At 40.1% G+C, this 13,082-nt stretch overlaps 1 protein-coding gene across 1 annotated transcript; it reads left to right on the top strand.

The window, feature by feature from the left end:
* Positions 1 to 7,241: 7,241 nt before the first annotated feature.
* On the top strand, positions 7,242 to 12,081 carry LOC139735974 (uncharacterized). The gene is made up of 6 exons (XM_071646729.1): positions 7,242 to 7,319; positions 8,538 to 8,631; positions 9,491 to 9,579; positions 10,371 to 10,478; positions 11,014 to 11,088; positions 12,007 to 12,081. Exons 1-6 carry the CDS (start codon positions 7,242 to 7,244, stop codon positions 12,079 to 12,081), a joined length of 519 nt encoding a protein of 172 aa, XP_071502830.1.
* Positions 12,082 to 13,082: the final 1,001 nt, after the last annotated feature.

The raw sequence follows: 13,082 nt of genomic DNA, 5'->3' as shown, positions 1-13,082 counted from the left end.
CATGTTGACTGAAAATGTCATGTTATTCCGTAATGTCAATGTTGAGATATTCACGACACAAAATGTGCCAGAAAGAAAGAAGAATAAAAAGAAAGAAAGGAAGATTTTGACAAACACAATAGGTGATACGCTAAAAGCGTATCACCTAAAAAGAGAAATTTTGACAATCACAATAGGTGATACGCTGATAGCGTATCACCTAATTAAACACAGTAAATAATCGCTTCGTATTGCACAGGAAATATTGTACTACAGTGTAATGATAATAACAGTTGATATCTTTAGAGCGCCTTTCCACTGGATACAAATCACTATGAGATGTCATCCCTGGAGATAAAAGGAGATAAAATATAAACAAAATACCGGACAGTGACAGTACAAGTCCAGTGCATATATAGGGATATCAAAATAAGTAGGTCTTCACATTTTGTTTGAAGTGATCGAGTGTTGGTGATGATTTCAGAAGAGGAGGGAGCTTATTCCACAGCCTGGGAGCAGTAGAGGAGAAAGCTGCATCGCCAGCTAATTAGTTTGTTGTACATGTATTATCTTAAGGTACTATTTTATCAGCCAATTGGCGCAATCTTATTATAATCATGCTTCTGGTTTACATATTACATCTACGCCTTTTGCAGATCATGAACACGCAAGCATTTTTTAGACGGTTCTCGTAAATGTCATATACAACAAATTGTAATGAAATTCAATAAGCAGCAGCGTCATATATACGAAGTTCCATGACATTTGTAAAGCTACGCTCAATATTTCGTCATAATTAAATTGCATGTGGTCACTCATTATCTGAACCCGATGTAGATAATTGCTATGAAGTTCAATAAATTTGGCAAGATTCTCTTCACGAATGATGCATACGAAGTAGATACGTTAAATACGAATTTGCTCAACAGGAATGACTCGTAAGCTAGTATTTTCGGGGGGATGGGGTGGGGATTGGAGAATTATGTTGAGAAGTGAGAGCTGACTCTTCGTAGTCATGCTGCTCTTCGTGTCCTGCCGGATGTCGAGATGAACCAGGATCATTCATCATCAGCTGCATGATCAGTATTCCCTGAAATGGCGAGATTTTATTTCTTGTCAGTACGAATTATATGCAAATCGCCTTAGCCAATATTTCGTTCCATCCTCGAAAGGGGCCCAAGATGCGGGCACTGAGACTGGGTTAGATGGATAATTGGGCCGATCTCAGATTAATGCGAGGCGCAACGAGCTGCAACCCAGATCTCGCCGTAATTGACATTAAGCACACTTGACGCAGTTGAATGGAGCGTAATTCCGCGTTCGGTTGCATCTTAACGAGGTCCTTGATTATTTCTGTTGCCATGGTAATTGTTGTGTAAGCTTCAAGAATTGTCTTGCTTTTACCAAGTATAGATAATTACGAGAGATGGTGATGGAGAGAGAAGGGAGAGAAGGGGGGGGAGAAAAAGAGATTTTGAATCAGACAGTGTCAAAGGCATGGGCGTAAATCCCGGGGGGGATGGGGGGGATATATCCCCCCCCCCCTGAAATGGAGGAGGGGGGGATGGCCTGTACAATCATCCCCCCTGAATTTTGAGGGGAAAAAATGGAGGAAGCAGAAATGTGATTGTATCAATTTTGGCATATTGCATGACGTTCGTACGCCGGCCTTCAGACAGGTAACAGAGCTGAACAGTATTCTCTATCTTGTAGGAAAATGTATACAAATTGTACATAATTTTCTCAAGCGCTCGCTCGCTTCGCTCGCTCGCGAAGAAAGTAACATTGACATACACTGTAAGGTATGGCTCAGACGTTGACAACGTCAATATAGGCCTACATGTAGGCCTAAACATGCGCGAGTAACTGGGGACCATCTGCAAAATATGTACGAAAACAAACAAACAAACAATAACAAAAACTATATCGCCATATGAACCCCCTCCATTTCCTGAATCATTCCTGAGAAACGACAGTGACTAATGACTCAGTCAGGATACAGGAAGTGTTTAGGCAGACGAATAATTCATCCCCCAAGCAATTCCCGAGATGAGGACAAATCTCGAACTTTCCTAATGGAAAATTGTCGAAAAATCGCCAGAACTCTGCACCACATCGTTGTATTACAATCATAAACACGCAAAAGCTATACAGGATCCCTTTCGATAAACTTTAATATTTTGACATTGACGTATATTTCCCTAATTTATCAAAGAGTGTGCAGCAGATCTTTCACTTAACAAAAGCACCCTCATATGCAGAGGCGTCGATGGGGGGGGGGGGATGGTTCCCCGATAAAGTGGGACGAACAAAAGGGAAAAATATAGCTACAAACGGCAGTTTTTGGAGTGTAAAATGTCAAAATTTTCAAGCTCGCTCGCTCCTCTCGCATTTAACCGCTATGCCATTCTCCTGACGCCTGATGTTGCTGATAGTGACTGACAGCAGTTGCGCCCAGTGCGCTACCCTTAATTTCTAAAGCGAAAAATTTATCTACAAACGGCAGTTTGGGGACTGTAAAATGTCAAAATTTTCAAGCTCGCTCGCTTCGCTCGCTCGCATTTAATCATTATTCCATTCTCCTGAGGTTGCTGCCAGTAATTGCCAGCAGTTTTCGCCCGATGCGCCCCCTTAATTTCCACAGCGAAAAATATAGCTACAAACGACAGTTTGGGGATTGTAAAATGTCAAAATTTTCAAGCTCGCTCGCTTCGCTCGCTCGCATTTAATCGCTATGCCATTCTCCTGATGTTGCTGCCAGTAATTGCCAGCAGTTTTCGCCCGATGCGCCCCCTTAATTTCCAAAGCGAAAAATATAGCTACAAACGGCAGTTTTGGGACTGTAAAATGTCAACATTTTCAAGCTCGCTCTCTTCGCTCGCTCGCATTTAATCATTATTCCATTCTCCTGATGTTGCTGCCAGTAATTGCCAGCAGTTTTCTCCCGGTGCGCCCCCCTTAATTTCCAAAGCGAAAAATATAGCTACAAACGGCAGTTTGGGGACTGTAAAATGTCAAAATTTTCCAGCTCGCTCGCTTCGCTCGCTCGCATTTAATCATTATTCCATTCTCCTGATGTTGCTGCCAGTAATTGCCATAAGTTTTCGCCCGGTGCGCCCCCCTTAGTTTCCAAAGCGAAAAATATAGCTTCAATCGGCAGTTTTGGGACTGTAAAATGTCAACATTTTCAAGCTCGCTCGCTTCGCTCGCTCGCATGTAATCATTATTCCATTCTCCTGATGTTGCTGCCAGTAATTGCCAGCAGTTTTCGCCCGGTGCGCCCCCCCCCCCCCCCCTTAATTTCCAAAGCGAAAAATATAGCTACAAACGGCAGTTTTGGGACTGTAAAATTTCAAAATTTTCCAGCTCGCTCGCTTCGCTCGCTCGCATTTAATCATTATTCCATTCTCCTGATGTTGCTGCCTGTAATTGCCAGCAGTTTTCGCCCGGTGCACCCCCCTTAGATTCCAAAGCGAAAAATATAGCTTCAATCGGCAGTTTTGGGACTGTAAAATGTCAACATTTTCAAGCTCGCTCGCTTCGCTCGCTCGCATTTTTTAATCGCTATGCCATTCTCCTGATGTTGCTGCCAGTAATTGCCAGCAGTTTTCGCCCGGTGCGCCCCCGCCCCCTTAATTTCCAAAGCGAAGAATATAGTTACAAACGGCAGTTTTGGGACTGTTAAATGTCAAAATTTTCAATGCAAAAAGATTTCACCGTGGGAGGGAGAAATCCCCCTACCATACCCTCCCCCCCCCCCTCGCTTGCTTCGCTCCCTCACATAACCGCTCCCCCTAAGATCAAATCCTGTCTACGCCGGTGATAGGCCCCATTATTTAGTAGGCCTTCACAGTGATGTCGCACAGGCGGAGCAAGAGCTAAAATACCACGATTTAGTCATTCAATAATATATTGTGAATATTTCATTTTCTTATTGTTTTTTTAAAGAAAAGAAAGCAAAATTTGCACCAAAAAGTGTGCACCAGATCGCTGAATTTCAGGTCTGAAAATGCAAAATCTTCCACGTGTGGGAGAGGGATACCCCCCCCCCCCCCCCACATACCCTCCCCCGTTCGGTCGTTCCGCTCCCTCTCACAGGTATTTAAAAAAAAAAAAAATGTTTTCATACTTTTAAGGTCTGATTTTCCGCCGAAAGTCATCTGACAAGCAAAAAAAAAAGCAACAAGAACATAAAGTCTTCATATTTTTGCTGCCACTTTCCTCCCACTTTATATTTCATGCGAAAGATTTGGACATCCGATCCCTGTAAAGTGTGTGTGTGTGTGTGTGTGTGGGGTGGGGGGGCACCAAGCTTCTCTCCCCCCCCCCCCCCCCCCCCCAAGCCGGTCCGGTTGTGGGCTTGTAATCGTGGTGATGGTGACCATCCCCCCCCCCCCCCCCCCACTCCTCAGTACGGATTTACGCCGTTGGTCAAAGGGAAGTGAACGTAATGAAAAGAAACAGAATATCTGCATGTGACTATCATTGCTGGGAGAGCAACGTAATCTCCATTATAGTCGTTCTCTATATATCAAACATATAAATTATATAGATCTTTACTTGAGGTGATTATGCCAGTTTGAGTACACACGCAAGCATAGCTTGTTCCATATTTCATAGGGCGCAACAAACCTATAGAGATTAAGATCGTGGATGAAAAAGACCACGTCAGTATACGTGACAAAGCATGATACAGGGAATAGAATCGGAACGGAAGTAGCTTCTTCCGTAAACAGTTTACTGCGATACTGTTCCAAGTAGTAAATAGATTACTGGCGTTGCCAGAGGAACCAAGCGAGCATCCAGCGTCTGCGGAAGACGATGCAAAAGGTCGTTATTATATTAACACACAAAGGAAAGGTAATGGCAAAACCCCTGAAGTTTTTGAAAAAGGTAATAAATGTAAGGATTAAATATCATACAAGTATACAACCGAACTTTAATCGGGTGAGTATACGTCTGAAAACGAGGTATCATACGGGAAATTCTTCGGATAGTGGAAATTATTGTTTAATTCCTCTTTTAGGTTTGAACTGCTCTTTTGAAAGGGTTACTATCGTCCTGACGCTTCGCGACTAGCCTGAAGTAGACCTTAGAAGGCGTATAGTATTTCATTTCACCCAATTAGTGAATTACAGGAAGATTTAGTGGGATGCATGGAAAGCATGCTAGAAACCAGCAAAGAGCCGTATGAAAATATCGTACACATGAGAAACATGTGACGAGGGAAGTGTTGGGATAACTAGTGATGTAAAAAGACATAATTATGTGCCATGGTGAAACACGGTATTATAGTGTTTGCGGACTAGATAAACGGACGTTCTTATAAAATATTATGGAATGACAGCCAGCAGTAGACACCTGATGACAAACATTTATTGTAACATGCAGCAAGATATAACAGGTATGACTCAATGCACATGCAGTTAGGACGATAGTATTAACGATTATACACGAGCGAGATCAATGAAGCAACAGAATAAACAAACACACATTGGAAAGAGGGTAACACATAATGTATGCCTAGTCCCATGTGTTCAAGATCATAAAGCGCTTTAATATCAAGCTCGGTAGCTCCAACTTTTCTAGATTCAGGACTTACCTGCAGTCGCAGTTCTACTGATACAAGTTGCATGATTTCGGCGCTCTTCCATCATGTCCATATTAAGTAATTTTTTTTTATAGGAATGCAGGGCATCGAAATATGATTTACAAGACTTAAATTTACACTCACCTTTAGGCCCTATGTTAGTCTGGTCCAGAATCCAAAGTACGGAAGGGATGAAGACAACTGAGGTACTGCAGCCCACGCCCAGTGCGTTTTTTATTTCTAGAAAGATATAACATTGAGAAGGACACGCCATAAATATCAAAGCTGCCCCAGACACGTGCTGTAGAGAAGCATGATGTTCGTACAGCAATACGGGATCAGATTTTAGCCCGACTACTAGTATACATCGAATGTTTTGGTACCACACCTTTGATTACATACTGCCATGGGCATTCAAAAATGACGTACAACTAACAGGGAAGGTTTTGAAAATGTGTGTGTGTACATGTACGTGTGTACAGTGTATTGGTGAGTTACATGCTACGTAGATAAATAAAATAGTGATTAGTGGTTCTTTAATGGCACATTTAATGGTTGTGAACTATAGCTGGAACATTGCAGAATATTATGTTGATTATCTACTTAGTGTAGAAGTGCAATGCGCGGCATTAATTTGCATAATGGTTATTATTCTAATATCACCACTTATTATTAAGGACATAATTATGTGCCACACTCACGGATATTAACGAGGGATCATTTAGTTGGGGCCTTGCATTTCGGGATACAGTTGAACGTTAATATTTACTTAACGAGGCGTAAAAGCAGTGTGGAGACGTTATCCTAACGAGTTTTAGTCATATAATAGAACATCCGTGTTGTTGATGATCAATCCTACGTGATTCAGTATAGGCCCTACTGTATGGTGGTTATGTTTTTGTGCAACCTTACGCAAGATCGCTTGAAAGTAAAACATAATCGCTGTAACACGAATGATTTGCTCAATGCAACATTGACTGATAACGAACAGGACACACAGTTTACACTAGCGGCCCCGAGCCAAATGCCCTCTGGAAAATTGGGTGCAGGAGGGACCTCGTCGTGTGATAAAGCAGGAATTGTATTAACTAACAGCGTTACTCGCTGTTGCTCCATTGACACTATTCACATTGGCATTTCATTCTTCTGTTCCGAAGCTTGGATACCATGCTTCGGAGATCACCAACAAAAGATCTCAAAAGACTTCGAAACCCCGTTCGTGCATTTGTGTGTAGACCAATAAGCAATACAATAGCCCCGTTAGAAATACACGCAGTGAGCAGTGAACGCCCAAACTGTGAGGTCCTATGTACGCGCGCCGTGATGGTGGAGATACAGTGTGTGCGCCGTCGATTTCCATAACCATAAATTTCCGCCCAATCACACAATAGAATATCAGGATGACATCACCAAAACTTTTCATCAGGAGGCATAGAAAACAGAATCAAGTTCGCATATCTTGAAATCACAGATGCATGACATAGGGCTGTGCCCGTATGAGGAAGAAAACCGCAAATCCAAGCTTTAACTTTATGTAGCACGAGCTGGTACCAAGTTATATGTTGCGCACTGTTTTGATCCACGGGCACAGAGATTCATCAAGCGAGTTTTTGAGGGACACCATTTTGAAGACAGTTGTAGACGTTTTGAGAGAACTTTTCCAACCTTCAAAATGGCGCTGACGCCATATCATTGCTACTGTTGTCTGAGCCACCGAAGTGGTGGCATGCTTGGTGCCATCATCACTTTGGTAAGTTCACAATTTATAGACTTATTTGGCTACTGGAAGTCTGGTTTATTAGAATTATAACGACATTACTCAATGTAATCATGTGTCGTGACGTTTTGGCTAGACATAGACAACACACCTATAATCTGGCCATCAGTACTTTCTAAAAGCTATTATAGCAATTATGTGTCTATCAATCTTTACAGAAGGTGAACATAAACAAGAGAGTCAATAATACATCGATATGAAATGACTGAAGACGCGTTACGCACGTGTGAGCTATATTGTAATTTTTCGACTATAAACAGTCTTCAAGCGATAAACAGAATGACTTTCCTTTTCCATGCCATGCTAAAACAATTGAGTATACTGGAAATAATGACTCATGGTGTTAATTAATATAGCTCAGTAAATAACAAAACGCATTATCTTGTGCGCGAGTATGCGAGTGTACATCCATGTATGTGTGTATTACCTGTAGGATATGACGCAGTCAAAAACTTTAATATTCTTCTCCATCATAATAATGTATGTTTCAGCGTTGAGTAACAAACTAAATCAAAACACATTGTACATACCAGCCTTAACATGCACGGCAATATCTCCTACAGTTTTTTTTTTCACTAATGCGATGACTAGCTGAAGTTAACTACGCTGTATTCCTGAAATTAGTGGTGATTACGAAAATAATTGCAAATACAGTATAACAATGACGATTTTTTTTTTTCGGCAGCAGCTCATCACTTCCTGCAAAGGATCACATACTTAGGGCTATGGGGATAGGTGAACATTTCTTGCAAGGGCTCAGGAGTGTTGACAAACTTATAGAAGTCAATCCTACTATAACCTAGGATTTCGGAAGGGACGCCTCATCCCAAGTGATTTACCCATGGACAATGAGATGGACCGCCGCCCACCCACCCCCACCCCCCCCCCCCCACCTCCCATTTTACACACACACACATCAATGTTCCGTTGCTCATGTATACTGGCATGCCAGGGCTGTCTCCCTTTTGCAAACACGCAATAACTGTGTACACAGCTGATAGCATAATTCCATTGTACCGATCTTGTTCTAAGGTACTAGTAGTATACACGGATGTACGTGTATCAGACACGCACTTATTTTATCCGAGTGCATAATCCTTGGCCAATTATTGAATGTTATACCATATGATTTCAACATTAATATGTTCGGTTTTTTCCTCTCCTTCCTCTCCTGACATGCAAACGTGACAGTTGATCTCGGCTATCAGTGCGGCATACTACGTCTGGGTTCTCTTAGACCTACTGGCTAGGTCCTTCGAGTTCACTGATCAGTCCTACTACACAGGTTGGTATTAGTTGCCTGTCCTCTCTTATAATGATTTGATTCCCTGAACAATACATTGTAGTGGCTTCAGGAAATGCAGAATGTAAGTGAACCACATACAGTGAAAGTTTGAGATGAATCCCAATATCCACTGAATTATTATGACTTTTTGATAAGATTCTATATGTCGCCCTCAGATGGAAACTCATACATCAATGCCTGATTTTTAAAAGAAAAAGTAGGACGATATAGAGAGTATTTACGAGGAATTCCATAAATCTAAATTCATTTATTAAAAGTAAATATTCCATTGACTCGCTACTTTAGGATGTATTAATGGAATATCAGTCTCCATTCTTATGAGATCTTTAGGTCAATTGAATTTCCTGTCTCATAGAGGCAAAGCTTAAAAATTATCCATTTTCTCCAATCTTTCATCACGGATGGTTTCATTGAGTTTTTAAAGATTTGGTGGACCTAATGGAAAACCTTCCTCGAAAAAGGTATCAGAGAAGGCCAAGCACATAATTACATAGCATAAGTTACTATACTACACACTACTCTTTTACCTACAGACAATACAAGGAAGTACTAGGCGAGCCTAGCCTAGTACCTCCTTGGTGTAACATACTCCTTTTTATCACGTTTATCATTCGTATCTTCATCGACATATTCAAGATACACTTTTTTTCTCTGAAAACCAAAACAAATCATCATAATTTTCAGTTGTTGCCAATGATGCAGATCTCTTGAATAATTTACTGCTTGTGTGCGTGTTACCATCACGATGATAGCACTGTTTAGAGTGAATGGTGATAATTATACTATTATGGAATGTAAATGACATTTACTCCAATTTCTTGGTTATTTTCTCTCGAAGGCGTGTTGGTCCTCCACTATTTCCTGATCGCTATGACTGGAGTCATCTTCCCACTGCTCGCCCTCGTTCTCTTCGCTGGAGCCTACTGGGTTAGTATCTGTCTGGTCTGCACAATGTTGTATGGTGTCATGCATGAACAAGCATACATTATTACCAGTGACCTATACAGACTGTACACATGTTTACTTCTCCCCCAAATTTCCTGACGTCATATCTAAGAATTTGCTACCCTGATGTACCTACATTAGTACAATGTACATTGGCACAAAAATGATGCTACCAACAATGACAATAAACAGAGATATCAGTATAACAATAACGACAATTCAGTCTCATTTAGTCATGCAGCTGTTACACAACTGTTCATCACGATGGTAAACTATAAATTGTCGTAGTACTACAACTGTACATCAAAAATTACGCGATCACCCTTTCTACATGTTTCAAGTGGGGCGTGGAAGGTGAAACTTTTTTGTTCACATAGAGGTACATGCATGTGAACATGAGGCAGGAATCAAGCTGAATTCAGAGCCATCTTCACTCTATCACAAACTTTGTAAACTGTCTTTGTAGAGCGTGATATGCGTTCACTTTACAAATGGTATCCCTTCATATATTCTTGTGACTTTTCAGTGGAAAGAAATGCTAAAATACACACGAGTTATTTTTGGAGAAAGTATAGTTTATCCTTAAAACGAAACAATCGTTTCTATTGAATGCCTAAATCAGCTGTATTCATCTATCTTGATCAGTCTCACAAGTAAAACATGTCTTTAATCTGTTAAAAATCATAAGCTAACCTTCAATTGAGATTGTGAATGGTATACTATCGTTGCTTTCTTCAATTCAACCTTTGACCTTTCACCTGACCACCATGCAGTATTTCACGATTCCGGTGGCCTTCTTCTCCATTATGAAGTCATTTGGATTGATCCTGGAGCTTGGAGCCATTGTTTTCTTTGCTGTCACCTTCAACGCAAACTACGTGGTAAGATCCCTATACCCTTCTCTCTTGTACACACACTGGTAATTTGCATTAATACACGATCTGTTTTTGTCATTTTCGTGAAAGAAAAAACATTCTTTTGTTTAAAACATTATCACATGCTTTATATTTCTGCATAGCATCATAACCAATTATCTATGGTAACTAATTCCATCATTAAGATTGAAGCATTAGCCTTAGAATAAAGAAAAGTAATCTTTGTTCACTTGAACACCTTGATAGCTGCCTAGTGAGGTAATTCATCGAAATGTTGGTTCGGTCTGTGATTTCGCACATTCAAAGCTAATGTTATGGTTTAATTTTCTTTCTAAAAATAAAGACATGTCCTTTTCGCTCTTCTTGCCAAAAAACTGATTACCATGAAATGTCTTGATGCATCAGCTACGCCCTTATTTGAAGTTGTGTGTCTCTGTTGTTTTTGCTTTTGTTTTGTTTTGTCTTTGATTCTGGCAACAACAAAAAAAGAACGTGATTTGTACGGTCACGTGTACTATTTTTCACATCTTCTTCATTGCAGACGACGAGTGGTCTTGGCGATGAGAACTACATCCTTGGAGAGATAATCTGGTTCGGCATCAGGTTCATTTACGATGTAAGTACAGTGCTCTGATCAAATCAATATCAACATCCCAAAGTATTTGTCTTTAAAGGCCTTTACAAGGTTTCTAAACGAAACGCATTACTTGGAAACCGCTGGGATTTAAACAACTGAATATGCACCTATACACCAAATGATTTCTTTACATTACGCATGGCATATCCAGCCCTTCATCTTGCATGTCTTGTTTATCAGTGCAAACTGGCTGAAATCATTATAACATTCCATACTGTTTTAAACATTTCGCTCACGATTGAATTTTTTTGAGGGGGGAGGGGAGGTGTTAACATTCTCTGACAACATCAAGAAGGCAATAGTGCTGATGGCAAATTTGGGATCCGGTAATCATTGTCACTTTTTTTCGGAACAGCTCCATCATAGTCGATTTAATGTTGATATCTGTATAACATGTCATGTCTTCTGTATTTTGACCACACAAACCTAAGAACATCTACATGCACATTGCAAGAGAAGCTGCGGGCATTATCTGGGTTTGCGATATGATATAAGATTTCATGATGTTGCCGGTAAATACGAAATACGTTCAATTGGCTTTATCTAAAGGTCACATAATGTTACATTTAATAATGTTTGACTTATTGACAGTCCTTTGCTAAATGTTATGATCATGGCATTACCATCATGATGTCCACCTTGGACACGTTCCTTGCTCTTAAACATGATCAAGCTTTCTTTCTTTCTTTTTTTTTTTCAAATCATGAGCACTTCTCACAAGCTGTGCAGGGGGGGGGGGGGGGTGATAAAGGGAAAACCGAAGATAAAATAGACCAACTTTCGGAAGAACAAAGTGACGTACAAAAATATGTCCTGCACAACTCTATGATAATGACAAAAGTCGAAACCTGTCATAGTCCTATTCTGTTTCACCATTTTCATTTTCTTTTTGTCCAGCTCCATCTGATCTTTGCTACATGGTCTCTCTACCAGGAGAACAGCAATGGAAATCCAGAGAAAAGCGCTCAATAAGGCTTTTTACAAACGAGTACTATACAGATGGTACTGCATCAAAGAATACATCATCAACCCAACAAGTGATCGGCTCTTGGGTTCTAAGATAAATATATGAAATTGCCTTCTTAATTTGGTATAGTAAACAACTTGCCTATTTTCCTGTCGACCCAATACGCGTGGGCTTGCAAGTAGACAAGTGTGTTGTGCAAGTGATAAATCTCGTTTAAGAAAAGGGGAAAAAAGTTTCATGCAGAGGGCTTCCACGTAGAAAAAACAATGATTTTATAAACCAACTTCCATAGTAATTCAGGTTTTATTCTGAGAGAAAACATGCTGAGTACCTCTCAGCGTGCATAACTCAGTATGTACAAAATAAGTATACCTCAAACCTCGACAATCCATAATTCCATTCAAGTTATTCAGGCGACGCGTGAATTTGGCACTCGCAGAGAAAATGTACCCAAAAAAAAAAAAATGATTCCCACAAAATAATTTGCAATAAACCACTGATATCACATTATATATTCAGCGACTAACAACTTCTTAAAATATCTCAATACTGATTCTTTCTTCAGTCATCCGTGCGTTCCTTGAAGGCTCTCATATCAATCAACATTAGATGTCATGATTAAATACAACTCATTTACACGAAGAGTCTTCACTTCTTCGTCTTATTCTGACATGTAATCAGGAAATATTTGTTAATCTTGTCTTTAAGTATTACGCTTATGATAACATGTAGAACGAGAACGAACATGTGGGTTAAAACAATGACGTTTGTAGTAGAGAAGTATGGAGGTATGAATGTTTATATACAGCTGTGTACTCTGATTGAAGTTTTTATGTTGGATCACTTTCTGTACAATTTTCTACAATTTCGTATTAAAAAGCCCGTGTTTTATATATAATTATTTCTACTTTTCCTGCTCTTATTTAATCGATATAACTATTTTATAAAACAAATTTTGAGACTGGTGATGGGATAGGGAGACCATATTCTAAGAAAAAAAGAAACA

This window comes from Diadema antillarum, unplaced genomic scaffold (genome assembly GCF_040938485.1).
Source record: "Diadema antillarum isolate AM-2024a unplaced genomic scaffold, OU_Dant_1.0 seq00000616_RagTag, whole genome shotgun sequence".
NCBI lineage: Eukaryota > Metazoa > Echinodermata > Echinoidea > Diadematoida > Diadematidae > Diadema > Diadema antillarum.
Note: the sequence above shows the minus strand (reverse complement) of the source record. Positions and strands in the feature narration are given on the sequence as shown.